The sequence below is a fragment of the Oryctolagus cuniculus genome, chromosome 3 (genome assembly GCF_964237555.1).
Source record: "Oryctolagus cuniculus chromosome 3, mOryCun1.1, whole genome shotgun sequence".
Taxonomy (NCBI): Eukaryota; Metazoa; Chordata; class Mammalia; order Lagomorpha; family Leporidae; genus Oryctolagus; species Oryctolagus cuniculus.
In genome coordinates, this window is record NC_091434.1 from 120,346,080 (window position 1) to 120,368,492 (window position 22,413).

General features: G+C 48.6%; 3 protein-coding genes across 5 annotated transcripts in view; 1 reads left to right on the forward strand and 2 right to left on the reverse strand.

Annotated features, from left to right (window-relative positions):
- PLEKHB2 (pleckstrin homology domain containing B2) overlaps nucleotides 1-976 on the reverse strand; it is a 31,199-nt gene extending 30,223 nt beyond the window's left edge. The window contains exon 1 of one of the 2 annotated variants that reach the window (XM_008258455.4): nucleotides 836-976. The gene's annotated coding sequence lies outside the window, so the exon portion shown is untranslated. The remainder of the gene's footprint in view (nucleotides 1-835) is intronic. The other variant, XM_002712323.5, reaches the window with a different exon arrangement.
- Nucleotides 1-22,413, forward strand: part of FAM168B (family with sequence similarity 168 member B) — a 64,100-nt gene that overhangs the window by 297 nt on the left and 41,390 nt on the right. Inside the window, exon 1 of one of the 2 annotated variants that reach the window (XM_070071040.1) lies at nucleotides 21,091-21,394. The exons of the other annotated variant lie outside the window; for it this stretch is intronic. The gene's annotated coding sequence lies outside the window, so the exon portion shown is untranslated. Of the gene's footprint in view, nucleotides 1-21,090; nucleotides 21,395-22,413 lie in introns of those variants that run through there. 2 annotated transcript variants of the gene reach the window in all.
- Nucleotides 245-21,869, reverse strand: LOC138848877 (uncharacterized). The gene is made up of 5 exons (XM_070069883.1): nucleotides 21,062-21,869; nucleotides 20,588-20,763; nucleotides 20,076-20,111; nucleotides 836-1,040; nucleotides 245-747 (listed from the first exon to the last, which is right to left on the reverse strand). The coding sequence occupies exons 1-5, from the start codon at nucleotides 21,867-21,869 to the stop codon at nucleotides 245-247; spliced, it is 1,728 nt and encodes a 575-aa protein (XP_069925984.1).

Below are 22,413 nucleotides of genomic sequence, written 5' to 3' on the forward strand. Positions count from 1 at the left end.
GAGCCAGGAGCAGAGCCGGAACTGAACTCATGGACTCCAGCAAGAGTAGGCGAAATACCAGCCACCCCACCCCACCCCACCCCACCCCACCCCGACGTTTTTACCTCTTTTTCCACTTTTACCCTGAAACAACAGAAATTTCGTATCCGCCTGTTTACGAAGCCTCTTCTATATGAACTTGCTCCGCACTGGAGATTTACGACTTAGGCGGAGGCGAAAACAGACATCCCTGCCCCCAGAGTTCTCAATTTGATCGGGTAGAAAAACCAAACGTGAGAAGAGACACGCAGATAATGTTGTCAGCAAGCAGCTCTAACACTAAGGACGCTCGCTGCAGGATCGAGAGCAGGTGACACGAGGCGGGGCACGGGCCCAGGGGCCAGCGCCAAGCTCTCCAAGGAGGGGACCACCTCTCGCCGCGGGGAAAACTGACCGACCCCCTGCAGCCCGGGGGTGGGGGTGGGGGGCGGAAGCGAGAAGAAGGGCAGTGGCAGGGCCCGCAGCCCGGCGTTGGGGTACTCAGGAGCATCCACGAAGGCGCAGGGGGCAGGGGGTAGGGGACAGAAGGGCCGACTCCGCGAAAGGGGGCGGGTCTCGGGCGGAGGGGGTCCTTCAGAACGGGAGCCGACGGGGGAGGCGGAGAGTAAAGGGTCCGCCCAGAGGGCTCTAGCGAAGGAAGGGCAGGGCAGGCACCAGAGGAGGTGTGGGGGTAGCGGGGCCCATTTCGGGGCGCGGGGCTGGGCGGCTCTAAAACCGGGGGGGGGGGGGTGTCAGCAGGGTCAGGGAAGCAGAAGGCGCGCGAGCCGGGGCCGCCCCCGCCGACCCGCACACTCACCTGGCACTGCAAACACCGCCGAGTCCAAACCGCGACTGTAGGGCAAGGACGCCGCTCGGGTTCCAGCGCTCCGACCGCCGCACGTCCAGCGTCCCGGCCGCTGCCCTGACGTCACCGCGAAGCGCGCGTGCGCGGGGGCGCGGGGCACGCCGGGAGTTGTAGTGGGAGCGGGAGGCGGGGACTCCGGGGGAGGGGCGTGGGACCTCTGGTTAGGACGCGAGCTTTGCACACGTTAAGATCAGCCTTCGTTGGCTTTTTAAAATATTTGTTTTATTTTTTTTTAACCTGTTTGAGAGAGAGAGGAAGAGAGACCTCCCATCTGCTGGTTCACCCCCAAAGCGTCCGCGATGGCGTGATGTGGGACACAGGTATCTGGACCACTAGGCTAAATGTCTGTTCCCAGACTTCATATTTAACTAAAAAGAAGTTGTTAGCACCTGGGCCTTGGTGTGCCGCGGCGGTTAAGATGCCTCTAGGGAGGAGAAATTGTATGAAGGACACGCTGTCATTGTAACTTTTCTGTAAATCCGAAATGACTCTCAAAGGAAAAGTTTTAATTTTTAAGAGACAACGGAGGCCGGTGCCGCGGCTCACTAGGCTAATCCTCCGCCTAGCGGCGCCGGCACACCGGGTTCTAGTCCCGGTCGGGGCGCCGGATTCTGTCCCGGTTGCCCCTCTTCCAGGCCAGCTCTCTGCTGTGGCCCGGGAGTGCAGTGGAGGATGGCCCAAGTGCTTGGGCCCTGCACCCCATGGGAGACCAGGAAAAGCACCTGGCTCCTGCCATCGGATCAGTGCGGTGCGCCAGCCGCAGCGCGTCGGCTGCGGCGGCCATTGGAGGGTGAACCAATGGCAAAAGGAAGACCTTTCTCTCTGTCTCTCTCTCTCACTGTCCACTCTGCCTGTCAAAAAATTAAAAAAAAAAAAAAAGAGAGAGAGAGAGAGAGACAACGGAAGGAAAAAAGGAAGTGTCACTTATCTTTACTATTAAACTTTTTAAAAAGATTTTATTGATTTATTTATTTCAGAGGCAGATTTACAGACAGAGGGAAAGACTGACAGAGGTCTTCCATCTGCTGGTTCACTGGCTGCAATGGCTGGAGCTGCGCCAATCTGAAGCCAGGATCCAGGAGCATCCTCTGGGTCTCCCATGTGGGTGCAGGGACCCAAGGACTTGATCCATCTTCCACTGCTTTCCCAGGCCATAACAGAGAGCTGGATCAGAAGAGAAGTAGCCAGGACACAAACCAGTACCCACGTGGGATGCGGGCGCCTCAAGCAGAGGCTTATCCAACTGTGCCAATAGCACCAGCCCCTACTGCTAAACTTGGAGATGTTTTTAAGTCCTTGTGGGCTCTAGGGGTCAGTCAGGAGTACTACCTGGGAAGAGACTTAAAGGATCTCCTGTTAAGCCTTGACTCTTGGGATCTGGCAGTGATGGGAATAATGGGTATGTGTACATAATAAGTAACAAGTTACCAGTCTGAACACTTAAGATTTGTCTGCTTTTATTTAAGTGAAGCATATCTAAATTTTTTTTGACAGGCAGAGTGGACCGTGAGAGAGAGAGAGAGAGACAGAGAGAAAGGTCTTCCTTTGCCGTTGGTTCACCCTCCAATGGCCGCCGTGGCTGACGCGCTGCAGCTGGCGCACTGCACTGATCCGAAGGCAGGAGCCAGGTACTTCTCCTGGTCTCCCATGGGGTGCAGGGCCCAAGCACTTGGGCCATCCTCCACTGCACTCTCAGGCCACAGCAGAGAGCTGGCCTGGAAGAGGGCAACCGGGACAGAATCCAGCGCCCTGACTGGGACTAGAACCCAGAGTGCCGGTGCCACAGGCAGAGGATTAGCCTATTGAGCTGTAGTGCTGGCAGCATATCTAAATTTAAAAAGGAAAGAAATCTAGAAAATTCTGTTGTTCAATTGGTCTTCAAAACCCCCAATTCTGCCAGTAAAGTCCCTGTCTTAACCTGGGGAAAGAGAACAGGGGCAGTGTATCAGAGTGCCTGGTTTGAGTCCCAGCTGCTCCTTGCTTCTGCTCCAGCCCCCTGCTAATGCACCTGGGAGAGAGCAGATAAAGGCCCAAATGCTTGAGTTCCTGCCACCCATGTGGGAGAGACCCAGAAGTCAAGGCTGTTGTGGTTATTTGGGGAGTGAACCAACAGATGGAAGATTCTCTCTCTCTCTCTCTCTCTCTCTCTCTCTCTCTCCCTCCCTCCCTCACTCCCTCCCTCTCTCCTCTCTCTCTCTCTCTCTCTCTCTCTCTCTCTCTGTGTTTCAAATAAATAAATCTTAAAAACAAAAAAGTGAGTAGAAGGGTTCAGAGATTCTGAGATTACCTGGGATTCTTTCTGGTTCTGCCACTCCTGGATGAGCTTGGATAAATAGAAATGGCCAAGTTCTTTCCTTCCTTCCTTTCTTTTTTCTCTTTCTTTCTTGTTTGTTTGTTTTAAAATTTATTTAATTATTTGAAAGGTACAGTTACAGAGAGAGGATGAGAGAGAGATCTTCCATCCATTGGTTCATTCCCCCAAATAGCCACAATGACCGGGGCTGGGCTGGGCCAAACCCAGGAGCCAGGAGCTTCATCAGGGTCTCTTGTGTGGTTGCAGGGGCTCAAGGATTTGGGCCACCTTCTACTGCTTTCCCAAGCCATTAGCAGGGAGTTGGATAGGAAGTGGAGCAGCTGGGACTCGAACTGGAGCCCAAAATGGGATGCGGGCATCACCGGCAATGGCTTTACCCACTGCACCACAGCACCGGCCCCGTGGCCAAGTTTCTTGACTGTCTCTCAGTAAAGTAATGAGCCTGAACACCTGCAGTGTTAGTCTTAAGGATCTTCTGGGCTTGGATCTCAAGTGTTAAGAAAAAACATTAACATACTGTCTTTGAGAGATGGTGCTATGGATGACTTGTGTTTTTCTTCCTACTTTTCCAAATTTTCTTTAATGAATGTGCACCACTTAAACAGGAAAAAGTAGTCCTTGCATCCAGTTTGGTTTAAGGGGATGTTTCAGGAGCTAGAGCAGGGATTGTTTCCTCGTAAGTTTCTAATTTAGTAAAATGGGCTTCATGTCCAAGTTCGTTGACAAGAAAAGCTTAGGAAGAAAGGAGAAGACAGACTCCAGGCGAGGACACCTGCTTTTCAGCACTGCGTCTGCCTGAACTGAACATGTGACCTCTGGTTTTGATACTGAGAGAGGGCAGTTAAGAGGCCACCCCAGGACTCAGCGCCCATCCCTCATCTTGTCTCCTTGGCCCTCGACACAGTCAAACTCAATTACTTGCTGGACAGTCCCACCCCCTCATTTGTCCCAATTACTAGTACAGCTGTTTGGGATGAGTGTATCAGAGTACCTGGGATTAAAGCTCAAATCTGGCTCCAGCTCCCTGCTAATGCCCACCCTAGGAGGCAGCAGATAATGGCTCAAGTATAAGGGTCCCTTTAGCCAGGCTGAGCCCCAGCCGTTGCAGGCATCTGGAGAGTAAACCAGCAGATAAGAGCGCTCTCGCTCTCTCTCGCTCTCTCTGCCTTTTAAATAAGTAAATAAATTGAAAGTGATACAGTCTTGTGGGTAAAGAATAAAATGTCAAATGGAAAAAGAAGTAAATGCCACATCTCTTGTTGCGCCTCCCATAATTTGGAAGGCACATCTTCCAATAACAAAAACTAATGGAAACTCACTCGCATTTTTGCTTCTGGTACTTTTCCTAAGTGGATTACAGCTGTCCCTATTTCCTTCTTTACTCCATTCATTTGTGTGTTTTCCAGCAGTATCTCGAGGGATATTTTATACATATAAGAGTAGCAGAGGTAGCACTTATGGTTGGGCCATAGGAACCTGGCAGTCCCAGGATCTCCACCAGCACCTAAGTCCCATTCCCAAAAGACACACAGTCCTTGTGAGAATAGGGCGTGGAGCGAGCCAATGCCACTTCCAAGCCAGGGCAAGGCAGCCCTTCCAACCTGCTGGCTGCACCTTTGCTGCTTCCGCTTTTGAATCTGAACCTGCTTCTTTTGGATGGAAAAAGAAGTTTGTATTTTTAAATCAGGCTTCATTTTGCCTTCAACATCTACCGAGAAGCTGCTATAGTTGGGATGTGTTCTGTTCCCACCAACTGCTCATGTTGAAACTTGTTTGCTGGGGTAACATCTTGAAAGGTGATGGGCCCTTTAAGAGGCGATTACATCCTTAAGAAGGATTAGTGCCTTCCTGGGGAGTGAGCCTTAGGACTGGATTAGTTACCCTGAGAGGGAGTTGTTATGAAGCAAATCTATCCCTAGTGGCTTTCTTTAAATGTGTGTGTATTCATTTATTTGAAAGGCGAACACACACCTACACACACACACACACACAGACCTACAGACAGAGATCTTCTGTCCACAATGGTCACTCCCCAAAGGCTCCTGGCAGCCAAGGTGGACAGGGGTTCAGAAATGAGGAATTCCTTCCAGGTCTTCTACACCAGTAGCAGAAACCCAACTATTTGAGCCATCACCCCTGCCACCCAGGGTATGTTTTAGCATGAAGCAGGAATCCACAGCAGAGCCAGGACTAGAACCCAGGCACTGTGATACAGGATGTAGGCATCCCTACACTTGTACTTCCTACAGGGAAGTGGCCTCTTCCCTGCTGGCCCCAGTCTGCAGTGTTTCCTCTCTTCCGTACACATGCACCTGCCCTTCTGCTCTAGCTAGGATTTGAAGCAGCACAAGGTGCTGGCCAGCACTATGCCATTGCACTGCCCAGCCTCCAGAACCATGAGCTACATCAAACCTCTTCCCTTGTAAATTACCCAGCTGCAGGTATTGTCTTACAGCACCAGGAAATAAACCAGGAAAATAGCCTTGGCTTGCTTCAGAAAGCTTTGGAGGAGAGCAGCTGGTTTTTGTCCACTGAAATCATGAAACCGCCCCTGCACACAAGAATGAGGAAATGCGATGGCATAGCTGTGACACAGGCAGCCTTGCAGTAATGTCCCTGTTTACAGCCTGTGTCTCACCAGCCTGCCCGCCCCAGCACACCTGCTCGGGTTGCGTGTTTTCCTGTCTATGTAACCACTCACATGAAAGTCCAGCACCCTCCCTGGCCAGTTCCCATGCCCCCCCTACTGTTGCTTCCACTTTCTCTGCTACTCGCTGCTTGCCAGACATCACAGGAGTCTGAGGAAGGACAAAAGCATGTTCTTCCTCTCCCCTGTTAAAACCACAGCCCCCTCCCCAGTTGCTTTCTCTCATTCTTGACCATCTCAGAATGCCCAATGAATTGATGGTACCATTACCTTGTTCTCCAGGATGATGAAAGATTTTCTCTCCAAAAATGCTTTATCTTTTTCCTTCAAAAGGCTTTGCAGAGGAAGACAGCCAGGATGCAAGAGTCCAAACACCCGCCCCCTCCCACCTCTGTCCTGGAGTCTAAGAGATGCAAATCAGAGAACATGAGATCTTTTAATTATAAAATTTTAAAAGATTTTAAAGGAGATACTCAATATATGCAAGGATTTGATGAGGTGACCGGGGCTTACACTACTTGTACATCTATAAATATAGAGAAAAATTTGATGATACCAAGAGCTTTAAAATAGTTTCTATTCTTTTATTTTTATTTCTTAAAATTTTTAATTTAGTTACTAAGATATTTCATTTTGTTATTTCACATTTTTTTAATTAGGAAGGCAGGGAGACAGAGACAGAGATCACCCATCTACTGTTTCAGTCCCAAAGCATCCACAGCAGCAGCCCCAGGCCAGGAGCAGAGAGCTCAGTCAGGGTCTCCCACGTGGGTGGCAGAGCCATCACTCTGTGTGTGCCAGGGTGCAGGTTAGCAGGAATGCTGGAATCGCAAGCAGAGCTAGGGCTCCAACCCAGACACTGTGCCATTGGATGCAGGTGCCCCAGGCAGCATCTTACTGCTGTGCTGAATGCCCACCCTATAATTCAGACTCTTTAAACCAGTTATTCTACTTCAAGACAAAGATCCTAGAAAGACTGAAGTTGCAATTTCAATCTTGCCATCTGATTGATAAGAATCAAAAAGTTCATAGGCAGGGGCTGGTGCTGTGGTGTAGTAGGCTTGGCCTCCATTTGCGGCACAGGCATCCCACATGGGTGCCTGTTCAAGTCCCAGCTGCTCCACTTCTTTTTTCTTTTTTTTTTTTATTTATTTAAAAAGCATAGTTACAGAGAGGCAGAGGCAGAGAGAGAGAGAGAGAGAGAGAGAGAGAGAGAGAGAATCTTCCATGCACTGACTAGTTCACTCCCCAAATGGCTGCAGCAGCCAGAGCTGAGCCAATCTGAGCCAGGAGCCAGGAGCCTCTTTGCAGTCTCCCACTTGGATGCAGGGTCCCAAGGACTTGGTTCATCTTCTACTGCTTTCCCAGGACTCTAGCAGAGAGCTGGATCAGAAGTGGAGCAGCCAGGGCATGAACTGGCACCCATATGGGATGCTGGTACCGCAGGCAGCAGCTATATCTGCTACACCACAGTGATGACCCCCTAGCTCCTCCACTTTTGATACAGCTCCCTATTGAAGCCTGGGAAAGCAGGAGAAGATGGCCCAAGTGCCTGGACCCCTGCACCCATATGGGAGACCCGGAAGAAGCTCCTGGCTTCTGGCTTCAGATCACCCCAGCTCCAGCTGTTGCGGCCATTTGGGGAGTGAACCAGCAGATGGAAGACCTCCCTCTGTGTCTCTCCTTCTCTCTCTGTAACTCTGCACCTCAAATAAATAAATAAATCTTTTTTAAAAGAGTTCATCGTATGACAAATATGTGAGTTATTGGAGCTCATGTCTTTATTTACTACTTTTTATGTTTTTAAAATTTATTTTCATCCACTTGAATGGCAGAGAAATAGTGAGAGAGGAAAGACAGAGACACAGAGAGAGATCTTCCATCCACTGGTTTCCTCGCCAGATGCCCCACAACAGCCTGGGCTGGGCTAGGCCAAACCCAAGAGCCCAGTACTCCATCTGGGTCTCCCATATGAGTGGCAGGGGCCCAAGCACCTGAACCGTGATCCACCGCCTCCCAGGTTCATTAGCAAGAGGTTGGATGGGAAGCAGTGCAGCAGGGACTTGACAGGCATTTTGACATGGTAGTTGGGCATCAGAATTAATGGCTTAACTCCCTGCTCCACAAAGCTTGTCCCACTCTTTTAAGAATCAATGTATTTGAGAGGCAGGGAAACAGAGAGGGCTAGAGGATGAAAAAGAGAGAGAGAGAGATCACTCCCATCTGCTGGTTCACTCCCCAAATGCCCATAATGGCCCTGTTTGAAGCCTCAAGCTGGGAATCCCATCCAGGTCTCCCAATATTTGAGCAGGTGGCAGGAACCCAATAATTTGAACCATCATTGGATACACAGCAGCATAAAACTGGAATCAAAAGCCAAAGCTGAGGCCAGCGCTGTGGCACAGTGGGTTGGGACCCTGGCATGAAGCGCCAGCATCCCATACGGGTGCCAGTTCTAGTCCTGGCTGCTCCTCTTCCAATCCAGCTCTTTGCTGTGGCCTGGGAAGGTGGTGCAGGATGGCCCAAGTCCTTGGGCCCCTGCACCCATGTGGGAGACTGGGAGGAAGCTCCTGGCTCCTGGCTTTGGATCAGTGCAGCTCCAGCCACTGTGGCCATCTGGGGAGTGAACCAGAGGATGGAAGAACTTTCTCTCTGTCTCTACCTCTCTCTGCAACTCTGTCTTTCAAATAAATAAATCTTCAATAAAAAAAAAAAAGCCAAAGCTAGGACTTGAACCCAAGCACTCTGAAATAGGGTGGAAGTATCTCATCCTGGGGTCTTAACTGCCAGGCTACACACCTGTCCCAGAGACGGTATCTTATTGGCAATAGTGTATCTTGGTGTAAACTCTTTGGAGAGCAATCTCCCATTATCTTGTAAGTTTTAATACACAGGTACCCTTTGGCCAAGCAAACCCACTGCTAAGTAAATACCTGAGAGCAGTATTTTCAAAGCTTTTGAGTATCATCCACATTGATAAATTTGCTCCATAATGCAGTGCATGGTTGTGTTAGTTAAGGTTCTCCAGAGCAACAGCACAGACGGAAATACATAAATATGCAATAATAGCTTAATTATGGAAGTGGCTCATGTGATGATCGAGGCTGAGGAGTCCCACTGTCTGCCACCTGCAAGATGGAGCCAGGAAAGCCATTGGTGTAGACCCAGTGCACACCTAAAGGCCTGCAGAAAGCCAGGGGTGAGAATCCCAGTCCAAGACTGGGCCTGAAACTTTGAGCAGGAGAAGAGAGCAGGAGAAGGGGAATGCTACAACTCAAGCAGAGATGGTAAACTTTCCTTTCCTCTACCTTCTAGTGCTATTCAGATCTTCAAGCTGGAGTCAGAAGCTGGAGCCAGGTCTTGAACCAAAGTACTCCCACAGGATTTGGGCATCTTTTTTTTTTTTTTTTGTACTTTTTTTAAAATTTATTTACTTATTTTAGAGTCATAGTTACATGGAAAGAGATGGAGAGAGAGAGAGAGAGAGAGTTAGTTCTTCCATCTGCTGGTTCATTCCTCCAGTGGCCACATGGCTGGGGGGAGCCAGGCGGAAGCCAGGAGCCCAGAGTTTCCTCCGGGTCTCCAATTTAGGTGCAGGGGCCCAAGCATTTGGGTCATCTTTTGCTGCTTTCTCATGCACATTAGTAGATCGGAAGTGGAGCAGCCGGCACCATTATGAGATGACAGCATCACAGGCAGCTTTGCCTGCTACAACACCATACCAATCCCACAGAAATCCTGAAACACCATAAATGGAAGAAAGATTCCACCTATGCTTAAATGCTTCCAGGAACTAAATTCTTCACAATTTTACTTATGTGAATGCTCTTTAAAGTACCAGGAATTTTAGAAGTATATTTAATAACTCTGTTTATGTTCTTCATTATCAAATACATGATTATGTTCAGTAAAATAAGCCTAGTATGCAGGGATGGTTCAACATTCACAAATCAATCAATGGGGTACATTAACAAACAGAAGAACAAAAACCATATGGTTATCTCAATAGATGCAGAGAAAATATTTGATAAAATACAACACCCTTTCATGATGAAAACTCTAAGCAAATTGGGTTTAAAAGGAACATTCCTCAACACAATAAAGGCAATTTATGATGAACCCACAGCCAAAATCTTCTTGAATCGGGAAAAGTTGGAAGCATTCCCACTAAGATCTGGAACCAGACAAGGAGGAGCACTCCCACCATTGCTATTATATATGGAAATTTTAGCCAGAGCCATTAGGCAAGAAAAATAAATCAAAGGGATAAAAATTGGAAAGGAGGAACTCAACTATCTCTATTTGCAGATAACATTATTTTATATATACAGGATTCGAAAGATTCCACTGAGAGACTATTGGAATTCATAAAAGAGTTCAGAAAAGTGGCAGGATATAAAATCAATACACAAAAATAAATAGCTTTTGTATCCTCAGACAATGCCATGGCTGAGGAAGAACTGCTAAGATCAATCCCACTCACAATAGCTACAAAAAAATAAATACCTTGGAATAAATTTAACCAAGGAAGTCAAAGATCTCTATGATGAGAATTACAAAACATTGAAGAAAGACATAGAAGAAGACAAAAAATGGAAAAATCTTCCATGTTCATGGATTTGAAGAATCAATATCATCAAAATGTCTATACTATTAAAAGCAATTTACAGATTCAATGCAATCCCAATCAAAATGCCAATGATATTCCTTGCAAATCTAGAAAAAATGGTACTGAAATGCATATGGAAACACAAGAGACCCTAAATAGCTAAAGCAATCTTATACAACATAAACAAAGCTGGAGGCATCACAATACTAGATTTTAAGACATACTACAGGGTAGTCACAATCAAAACAGCCTGGTACTGGTACAAAAACAGATAGACAGACCAATGGAACAGAATAGAAATGCCAGAAATCAATCCACGTATCTACAACCAACTACTCTTTGACAAAGGAGCTAAAACCAATCCTTGGAACAAGAACAGTCTCTTCAACAAATGGTGTGATGTGGACATCTTAGCTGGTGGCCTAGCCAGTAGGCCAAATATCTGCTCCTCATTTATTTTTATTCATTCATTTATTTATTTTTTGACAGGCAGAGAGGACAGTGAGAGAGAGAGAGAGAGACAGAGAGAAAGGTCTTCCTTTGCCGTTGGTTCACCCTCCAATGGTTGCCGCGGCCAGTGCGCTGCAGCCGGCACACCGCGCTGATCCGATGGCAGGAGCCAGGGACTTATCCTGGTCTCCCATGGGGTGCAGGGCCCAAGCACTTGGGCCATCCTCCAATGCCCTCCCGGGCCACAGCAGAGAGCTGGACTGGAAGAGGAGCGACTGGGACAGAATCCGGCGCCCTGACCAGGACTAGAACCCGGTGTGCTGGTGCCGCAGGCAGAGGATTAGCCTAGTGAGCTGCGGTGCTGGCCCTGGTTTATTTTTAAATACATATAATTGGGGCTGGCATTGTGCTTTAAGGTATGATGTCAGCATTCCATATGGGTGACAGCTTGAGTCCCAGCTGCCCAAATTCCAATCCAGCTCCCTGTTAATGTGCCTGGGAAAGCAATTGAAGATGATCCAAGGCCCCTGCACCCACTTGGGAGCCCCAAAAGAAGTTCCTGGCTCCTGGCTTCAGATTGGCTCAGCTCAGATTGGCTTCAAATGGCTGCAGCCATTTGGGAGTGAACCAGTGGATGGAAGAGTGCTCGCTCGCTCACTCTCTCTCTCTTTCTCTCTTTCAGTAAACTCTGCCTTTCAAATAAATAAATACATAAATCTTTTAAAAATGCAAACAATGTGCCACTAGATCAATCTCATGACCTGGGACTGCTCATGGTTACTCAGATTATCTATTGCTGCATCCTAACCTAAATCCAAAATTAGTGGCTTAAAACAGCAATTTATTACCGGGTCTCATAGTTCTCTGGATTAGTTTGACATAAATATTAACTGATACTTTATGTTAACTGTCGCTCCCCCTCTTCGTGGAGGAACGACACAGGACCCTGCGCTGTTCTTTTGTCTGCTCGGCCCTCCCCGGGTTTGCTGCTGGTTCTTCCCGGGTTGGCTGCCGTCCCTTCCACCTCCGTGGAAGGGCGGTTCCCCCTGGCCACTTTCCCCACTTCCACGGGGGAGCGGCACACCGCCGGCAGGCTCTCTCGGGGGCTGCACAGGTGTTCCTCTTAGATGTTCCTGGTGCATGTTGTCTCTCTCCTCCTTTATAGTCCTCTTCCACCAGTCCCAACTCTGCTACCCACACGCCGAGTACGCTGCTCTCCTCCAATCAGGAGCAGGTCCTACAGTTTATTGGTTGAACTGGAGGCAGCTGTGTAGAAGCTGTTTCTCCCTTCTCAGCGCCATATTGTGGGAGAGCAGATGCATAGAATAAGTCTTAATTCCAGTAACTTAGTCTAGTCCGAGTTGCTCCCCACAGTTAACTGGTATGATTGCAGTTGGAACTTCATTTGTCTGTCAATGGCATGAGGGACTTCATTGAGAATTTGGAAAATAGTTTTGGGATACTAAAACTGGGGTAGGTATTTGGTACAGTGGTTAAGATGCCACTTAGGACATCTGCATGCCATTTGGGAATACCTGGGCTTGAGTGCTGGCTGCGCTGCTTCTGATCCAGCTTCCTGCTAATGGGCACCCTGGGAGGCAGCGGATGATGGCTCAAGTGCTTGGGTCCCTGCCGCCCATGTGGGAGATCTGGATTGAGTTCTAGGCTCCTGGCTTTGGCCTGGCCCAACCCTGGCTGTTGTAGGCATGTTGTAGGGAAGTGAACCCGTGGATGGAACATTCTCTCGCTCTCTCTCTCAAAAAATGAAAATAAATACATTAAAATTATAATTAAAAAATTTAAAGTTTCTTAAATGTTTAAACCATTCATAGTGTAATCACTTCCGACATTACTTTTTTTAAAAAAAAGACTTATTTATGTATTTGAAAGGAAGAGTTACAGAGAGGCAGAGGCAGAGTTAGAGAGACAGAGGTCTTCCTTCCACTTGTTCACTTTACAAATGGCCACAATGGCTGGAGCTGGGCCATCTGAAGCCAGGAGCCTAGAGCTTCTACCTGGTCTCCCATATAGGTGCAAGGGCCCAAGGACTTGGGCCATCTTCCACTGCTTTCCCAGGCACATTAGCAGGGAGCAGGATCAGAAGTGGAGGAGCCAGGACTCCAACCAGTGCCTATATGGGATGCCGTCACTAGGTGGCAGCTTTACCAGCTACACCAGCCACAGTGCCACCCTGAGACACCACTTCTAAAAAAAAATTTTTTTTTAAAGATTTATTTATTTATTTGAAAGTCTGAGTTACACAGAGAGAGAAAGAGAGAGAGGTCTTCCATCTAGTGGTTCACTTCTTGATTGGCCGCAACGGCCGGAGCTGTGCTGATCCGAAGCCAGGAGCCGGAGCCAGGAGCTTCCTCTGGGTCTCCCACACAAGTGCAGGGGCACAAGGACCTGGGCCATCCTCCACTGCTTTCCCAGGCCATAGCAGAGAACTGGGTCTGAAGTGGAGCAGCCTGCATATGGGATGCCAGCACTGTAGGCAACAACTTTACCTGCTACACCACAGTACCAACCCCACTACTTTTAAATTTAATCTGCAATCCTAATATTCCCTCCATCACATTCTTAAGTCTGGAAAATCAACAAAGCATAAATGAAGCCATGATAAGTATCCCTGGATGAGTCCCTGGCATAAATATTCCTGCCGTGGCTGATTTCAGCTTCACGACTTGGCATCCCTGGAAGGGAGCTGAGAAGGGTAGCAGACTAGTGCCACATGCAAGTTCAATAGATGCAGGGAGGCTGAAGGGCATAGGTAATAGCAAAATACGGTTAAATAGGGGAGATGAGGTTTGAATACACAGTCCCTTTGTTTTTTAATATTAAGTTTATATGATACCCTTTATAAGAAGGGCTCTGCTTGATGAATGGCTTGAAAATTTCTGAAAAATGTGTCCACTGTCTTCCACCAGTGGCCCCAGAATATCACAGAGTTTAACTGTTCTCCCAGTGACAGATGAGTAGAAGCTTTCCTGCTTTTAGTTACTATCAATAAAACTGTTATAAACATTTTGGCACAAATCTTTGCAAGGGTATATTATTTCATTTCTTTTTAGTATAATTTGCAGGATGATAGGATAGATATACAATTACGGTAGTTTTTTTAAAAAAGATTTATTTATTTTAAAGTCAGAGCTACAGAGAGAGGGAGAGACAGAGAGGTCTTCCATCTGCTGGTTCACTCCCCAAGTGGCTGCAACAGCCAGGGCAGAGCAAACCCAAGCCTATAGCTAAGAGATTCTTCTGGACCTCCCTCATGGGTAGCATGGACCCAAGCCCTCAGGCCATTTTCTGCTGCTTTTCCCAGGCCATTAGCAGGGAGTTGCATAGTAAGTAGAGCTGTTGGGACACTAATCGCCACCCATATGGAATGCCGGTGTTGCAGGTGGTGGCTTTACCCACTATGCCACAACACCAGCTCCAGTATGCTTAGTTTTATAAGAATCAACCAAACCATTTTCCAAATTGGCCATTTTATACTACCATAAAAATACCTACAATTGCCGGCGCTGCGGCTCACTAGGCTAATCCTCCTCCTAGCGGCACCGGCACACCGGGTTCTAATCCCGGTCGGGGCGCCGGATTCTGTCCTGGTTGCCCCGCTTCCAGGCCAGCTCTCTGCTGTGGCCCGGGAGTGCAGTGGAGGATGGCCCAAGTGCTTGGGCCCTGCACCCCATGGGAGACCAGGAGAAGCACCTGGCTTCTGCCTTCGGATCAGCGCGGTGCGCCAGCCACAGCGCACTGGCCGCGGCGGCCATTGGAGGGTGAACCAACGGCAAAGGAAGACCTTTCTCTCTGTCTCTCTCCCTCTCTCACTGTCCACTCTGCCTGTAAAAAACAAAATACCTACAATTAAAATTTATTTTGAATTTAATTTGAGAATGGGCAATACATTCACGTGGTTTAAAATTTCTTTTAATTTTTATTTCCTTTTTTTAATTTGAAAGGCAGAGAGACAGAGACAGAGAGACACACAGAGAGAGATAGATCTTCCATCCATTGGTTCATGTCTCGAATGCCTGGAACAGCCAGGATGGGGAAGCCAGGAGTCTGGAATTCAATTCTGGTCTCCTGTCTCCTGGTGACAGGAATCCAAGTACTTTAGCCATCATCTGCTGCCTCCCAGGGTGTGCATCAGCAGGAAGTTGGGTCAGAAGCTGAGGAACCAAGCACTCTGATATGGGATACAGGCATCTCATGCTTCTCACTAAACTGGTGTGCCAAATGCCCACCCTCCATTTCCATCTTTTAATGCAATGTTCTTTAACAGAGTTCTACTCCTTGATGTATGCATTGAACAATCTGTATTGGAGGTATTTCCATTTCAGTACATAGAAAGGTCCTCATTTCTTTCTTGAGTTACAGAATATTTCACTGAATTGCTGAACCAATTAATTTAATCATTCCCCTAGCGATGGACTCTAGAATTGTTTCCAATGTTTTGCTGCTACAAACAACACTGCAGCGAATAGGAGCAAATCTATTCCTTTTGACACAACTACAGGGTTTCTGTAGGCAAAATCCCAGAAGTGCAGTTGCTGGGTCAAAAGTTTTGTATACATTTTTTAAGGATTTATTTTATTTATTTCAAAGAGTGAGCCGGCTTCTATCTCTTGGTTTACTCCTCAGATGGCCAAATGGCCAGGGCTGGGCCAAGCCGAAATCAGGCCAAGCCAGGAGCCAGGAGCTTCATCCGGGTCTCCCCTGTGGATAACAGGGGCCCAAGGACTTGGGCAGTTATCTGCTGTTTTCCTAGGCATGCTAATTCGGAGCTGGATCTGAAAGTAGAACAGCCAAGACATGAAAAGTCGCCCATATGGGATGCACCGGCCTCTGTGTTCTTTCTTGATGCACATCACGGCATGGTCCCCTCTCCAATCCAGCGGTGTCTCAGAGAGCCTCCTTCCCAGGTTCCTCACCAACTGTCAATTTTTTGTGGATGCTGCCTAATCATAGGGGGAAAATGCTGTCTCAATTTTAACTTGCGTCTTTCTTTACACAAATGAAGTTGTCTTCTTTTTGCACACGACTAAGGATCATTTCTCCATACTGCCTTTTCTGTGAAGGCACCTCATTTTTCTACTGAGTTGTAAGACTTTTTCATGTTGCCTTCTGGAAGTTCTTGGAATACATTAGCCCCTTGTTTCTGACTATGTGTAGGGACTAGTTCTTCCATGTTCATCATTTGTCTTTTGATTTTGCTTAAGTACTTTTTGCAAACCAAGGTTTTTTATAGTCATGATTTCTGGATTTTGATGATTAGAAAAGCCTTCTTTACTTCAAGATTTAAAAAGGGATTTCCCCATGCTTTCTTTTTGTCCTTTTATGATTCCAGGGTTCTATGTTTACACCTTTAAAAAAAAAAGGATTTATTTATTTATTTATTTTAAGGGCAGAGTTACAGAGAGGGAGAGGGAGAAAGGAGGAGACAGAGATCTTCCATCGGCTGGTTCACTCCCCAGATGACTGCAATGACCGGAGCTGGGCCAATCTGAAGCCAGGAGCCAGGAGCTTCTTCTGGATCTCCCACATGAGTGCAGGGACCCAAGCAATGGGACCATTCTCCAGTGCTTTCCCAGGCAGATTATCAGGGAGCTGGCTCAGAAGTGGAGCAGTCAGGACATGAACCAACGCCCATATGGCATGGCTTTACCTGTTATGCCACAGTGTCAGCCCTATTTATATCTCTTTACATGTGGATTTCATCCTGGGATATGGTGTGAAATATAGATTCAATCTTATACTTTTTCACATGACTACATTTTTGTCCCAACACTGTTTATCAAACAGCCCATCCTTATCTCCATTTTTTGGGTTGCTATCTTTATCAGATGCCAGCTTCCCCAAATTATTTGAGTTATTTCTGGGCCTTTTATTATATTTCATTGGTCTGTCTACTCATGCGCTGATTTACTAATTGAGACTTTTAAATTGCCAGGTCTGGTGTCCCCTCTCTATTATTTTCAACATTTTCCTAGCAGATATTGTTGCATTTGATTTTTTTGGTCAATTCCCCCCCCCATATATAAAGAATAATTACTTTAGTGAAAATAACTGCTGATATTTTATTGGGATTATGTTAACTTCTTAATTTTTTTTTTTTTGACAGGCAGAGTTAGACAGTAAGAGAGAGAGAGAGAGAGACAGAGAGAAAGGTCTTCCTTTGCCGTTGGTTCACCCCCCAAAGTGGCCGCTACGGCCAGCGCGTTGGGGCTGGCACGCTGCGCCGATCCGAAGCCAGGAGCCAGGTGCTTCCTCCTGGTCTCCCATGCGGGTGCAGGGCCCAAGCACCTGGGCCATCCTCCACTGCACTCCAGGCCACAGCAGAGAGCTGGACTGGAAAAGGAGCAACCGGAACAGAATCCGGCGCCCCAACTAGAGACTAGAACCGGCGCAGCAGGTGGAGGATTAGCCTAGTGAGCCGCAGTGCCGGCCTAACTTCTTCATTTAGGGAGCACTGACACTTTTCTGATGGTGAATGTACTTATCTATGGATGTGATCCCTGCTCCCCATGCATTTAATTGTTCTTTTGTGACCTTTGGTGGTTATTTAAAATTTTATTCATGGAGCTGTTCATTGTGGCATAGTGGGCTAATCCTCTGCCTGTAGTGCTGGCATACATCCCATATGGGTGCTGGTTCAAGTCCCGGCTACTCTTCCTATCCAGCTCTCTTCTATGCCTGGGAAAGTAGTGGACGATGGCCCAAGTGCTTGGGCCTCTGCACCTGCAAGGGAGACTGGGGGGAAGCTCCTGGCTCCTGATCGGCTCAGCTTTGGCCATTGCAGCCATTTGGGGAGTGAACCAGTAGATGGAAGACCCTTCTGTCTCTCCCTTTTTGCGTAACTCTACCTCTCATATAAATAAATTCTTTAAAAAATTTTTATTCATGCAGATTTTGCCCAATTCTTTTTTTATAAACATATTATTTTTCATTTTGAAAGGCAGAGACAGGATCCTCCATCCACCGGTTCATTCCCCAAATGCCCACAAAAGCCAGGGCAGGGCCAGGTTGAAATCAACAACCTGTACCTCAATTAGTGCCTTCCATATGACTGACAAGAACCCAAGTGCTTGAGCCCTCACCTGCTGTTCCCACAGTATGTGGTAACAGAAAGCTAGAATTAGAAGTAGAGCCAGGTTTCAAACCTTGGCACTTCATTATAGGATACATGCATTCCGAGTGGCAACTTTTTCTTTCTTCTCTTTTAATAGTTGTTCTTGCATCTTTTTTCTTTTTATTTATTTATAAGGCAGAGGGAATGATCTCTTTCATCTGCTGCTTAATTCACTAAATACCCACAACAGCCAGGACTGGGCCAGGCCTGAAGCAAGGAACTCCATCTGGGGCTCCCATGAGGGTGGCAGGGGCCCAAGTACTTGAGCCAGCATCTGCTGTCCCGCAGGGTGTGCACTAGCAGGAAGCTGGATCGGAAATGGAGCCAGAAGTGGAACCAGGCACTCTGCTATGGGATGAGGGTATCCCAAGTGATGGCTTAACCTACTATGCTACAACACCTGTCTCCCCCAAGTGGTATGTTAACTGGTGCACAAACTGTCTACCCCTGGATTCTCATAAAAGCTTATTAATGTATTTTATTTCTAATTCACACACTAAAAATTATATTTTAAAATATATAACATGTATAGATATGTAATATGTGATAGTTATAAATAGGAAATACACTTTATAATGTTATAAATACCATTGAATATATTTCTAATTCACACAATAAAAATTATATTTTTAAATACATAACATGTATAGATATGTAATATGAGATAGTTGTAAACAGGAAATACACTTCATAACATTATAATATTACAAATACCATTGCATTTATTTACATTTGGTTACTTTTCCTATAATCAAGCTTATATAAAATGTATCCTTTTTTAAAAGACTTATTTATTATTTATTTGAAAGTCAGAATTACACAGAGAGAGGAGAGGCAGAGAGAGAGGTCTTCCATCTGATGGTTCACTCTCCAATTGGCCGCAATGGCCAGAGCTGTGCTGATCCAAAGCCAGGAGCTTCTTCTGGATCTCCCATCTGGGTGTAGGGTCCCAATCACTTGGGCCATCTTCTACTGCTTTCCCAGGCCATAGCAAAGAGCTGGATCGGAAGTGGAGCAGCCAGGACTCGAACTGGTGCCCACACGGGATGCTGGTGCTTTAGGCCAGGACATTAACCCACTGCACCATAGCCCCAGCCCTATCCTTTCTTCTATTATGTATTTTAAGTATTTACATGACACTTGTAGAATTTTTCTATAAAATTTTTGATTTTTGCTTTTTAATGAATTCTCCTGTGTAGTCTTTAAAATTTTTTAAAAAAACTTGATCAGGGGACAACGCTGTGGCATAGCTGGTGAAGCCAATGCCTGCAGTGCCGGCATCCCATACACACCGGTTCAAGTCCCAGTTGCTCTACTTCCAATCCAGCTCTCTGCTATGGACTGGGAAAGCAGTATAAGATGGCCCAAGTGCTTGGGCTCCTGCGCCCGCGTGGGAGACCTGGAAGAAGCTCCTGGCTCCTGGCTTCAGATCAGCACAGCTCTGGCCATTGTGGCCAACTGGGGAGTGAACCAGCGGATGGAAAACCTCTCTCTCTCTCTTTCAAATAAATAAATCTTATTCTTTTTATTTTAAACTTGATCAGGACTTATTTATTTTCAACTACTTGTAAGGCTGAAGGAGAGGTATCTTTCATCCATTGGTTCATTCCCCAAATGCCTGAGCCAGGCTGAAGCCTGGGGCCAGGAACTCAATCTAGTCCCCCTTGTGGGTGGCAGGGACTCAAGCACTCCAGCCACCACCTGTTGCTTTCCAGAGTGTGCACCAGCAGGGAGCTGGAATCAGAAGCAGAGGGAAGCCTCAAGCTCAGGCCCTCTGACATGGGATGCAGGCATCCCAAGAGGTGGCCTAACCGCCTGTCAAAAGCCTTCCTCATTCGTGTATTTTTAATATGGAAAAAGGGTAATCAAATCACCATGGTGTTTGTATTCCAACAGATCACATCTGAAAGCCCAATGCACTAATTTTATTTAAAGCTATTGACATTTCCCCCCAGAAGCTGCATCGTCTACAACTACAGGTTGGGCATCCCTAATCCAGAATGCTCCAAATCTGAAACCTTATGAGCAATGACATCTCACGGTGGGCGGCGGGGGCTTCCACGTCGTGAAACTTCGCTTCAAGCACAAACATTAAAAAGTTGTATAAACTACCTTCAGGCTACGTGCATAAGGTATATAATAAACGAATTTCTTGTTCACACTTGGGTCCCATCCCAAGATAAATCATTACGTTATGCAAAGACACCCTCCTCCCAAATCTGAAAAAAAAAAAAAACCTGAAAACTTATGGTCCCAACGCATTTAGGGTAAGAGAAAAGAAAAATCCTATAAAATCCTAAAAAGAGTGGCCCACTGAAGGATCTTCAGTTGCAATGGTTGTTACAGATGTAGTTGCAGGTAGGGGTGGACCGGCCCGGTTCTTTCCGGAAGTACAGGTCCGGGTGGCCCCGTACTCCCTGGGCCCAGCCAGACTCTCCTGCAGCGCCCAATCCCACCCCTTAAGCAGACCCACCGGCCCTGACCAGGCAGGGCACCGGCGGGTGGGTCCCAGGGGGCAGTCCTAGGAACGCTGGCGGCCAGGACTTTCTCACAGAGGAAGCACCCTGAACCCCGGCCCTGCTTCTCAGCAGCAGTGCGTTCCCAAAGGGCTCCATGAACGCAGAGTCGGGGGAGCAGCGCCGGGAAAGCCCCGCACGGCGGTGACTGCGCTCCCGCGCCGGCCCCCGGCCCCACCGCCCCGTCCGCCGGGGCACAGGCAGCCTCCGGGCTGCGGGAGCCGAAACCCGTGGCAGGAGCGCGTCAAGGGGGCACCAGCCCGTCAGACCCAGCGCTGCGCACCGCCACTACCGCGCCCTGCTTCGTAAACGCGAAATCGAATACACTATGTCCACAAGACGTTACTACATAGCCTCAACAACGTCCCGCCGCGCTCCCCAGGGGCGCGAAATCACTCGAGGGGGAACAATCCCCACCAGCGTCTAACGCAGAGACTCCCCAACTCCCGCGCGCGACTCCATCCGGGAGCCTCAAGGACGCCGGCGGGAGCGCGCACGGCGCCGCGTCACGTGCCCGCGCGCCCCCGCCGCGGCGCGCCCCGGGCGGAAGTGAGGTCGGCGGCTCCGGTGGCTGCGCAGCGTCGGCGGGGAGCGCGGGCTGCGGAGAGGCGGGCCGGGCCAAGCCGAGCCGAGCCGAGCGAGCGAGCGGGAGCGCGGCGCGCGGGAGGCGGCGGAGACGCGGGGCCGAGCGGCTCAGCCCCGCAAAGGAGCAGGACTCCGCGGCGCTCGCCCCTCGCCTCACCCCCCCCCCCCCAGCCTCACGGCCGAGCCCGTCCCGGGCCGGCGTGCGTTGGTCACTGAGGTCCAGGCCGTCGTCGTCGTCGCCGCCGCCGCAGCGGCGCGGTGAGTGCGGGCGGGCGGGGGCGGCACGCGCGTCCTTCTCGACCCCGGACGGCGGGCGGGTCCCGGGCCGGCCCGGGTGGCGGCGCGGCCCGGCCGGAAGTGCGGCGCTTTGTGAGCCGGGCCCCGGGGCGACGCCAAGGTCGGGCCCGCGGCTCGGGGTCGCCGGGCGCCGGGGCTGGGCCGCGGCCGCGCTTTGTCCCGCGGGCCGGGCGGGTGGGGGCCGAGGGGGCGGGGCCCGGCGCGGGCAGGTGCGGGCGGGCGGCCACCCGGCGCGGGGCTGCAGCCAGGTAGCCGGCCGGAGCGGATTCGCGGCCCTGGAATGCTCTGGGCCTGCTAAAGGTCGCGGTGAAGCGGGGCAGGAAATCGAGTGTGAGAACCGGGGTGCCGATGGGACGTCGTGTCGGTCACTCGGGTTTAGGGGTCGTGCGATTTGCAAGCGTTTTTTTTTGGCGGGGGGACGGTGATCACTTTGCATCCCCACCAAGTAGAAATGATTCCCTTTGGCGGACACCGAGCGTCTTCGGTGCAGCCTGGCGGGGCACAATTTAAATGAGGCTTTGGAAGAATTCCTTCGGAAAAGACGTTTCCTGGCACGGCCTGGGTTAACTTTCCAAAAAAAAAGAAAGAACCTTTACCAGGTTCATTTAAAGAGTAGGCGAATGTGCATCTAGTGGATTGCACGAGTTAATGTTTAATCATTGAAAGGCACACATAGAAACATTTTGGAGTGTTCTGGCATGCCAGAAGCTGTAGAAATGAGGTTTGTACCGTCCCCACAACTTAAACTCTCAAGTCATCCTTGTATAAGCTGAGATTACTTTCTCACGTGCTACGGATGGAAGACTTTGCCCCAAGTCTTGGGTTTGGGCGACAGTATGGACAGTTTTAAAGCTTTCGTAGGTAAAGAAAGTAATGGGTTATTTTGATTTTGACAGCCGAGAGTGGGGCATCTAGTACTGTTTTTCCGAATGTCGAAGATACCGTGGCAGAAATTTTGAAGATTTTTGCTCCCTTTGGTC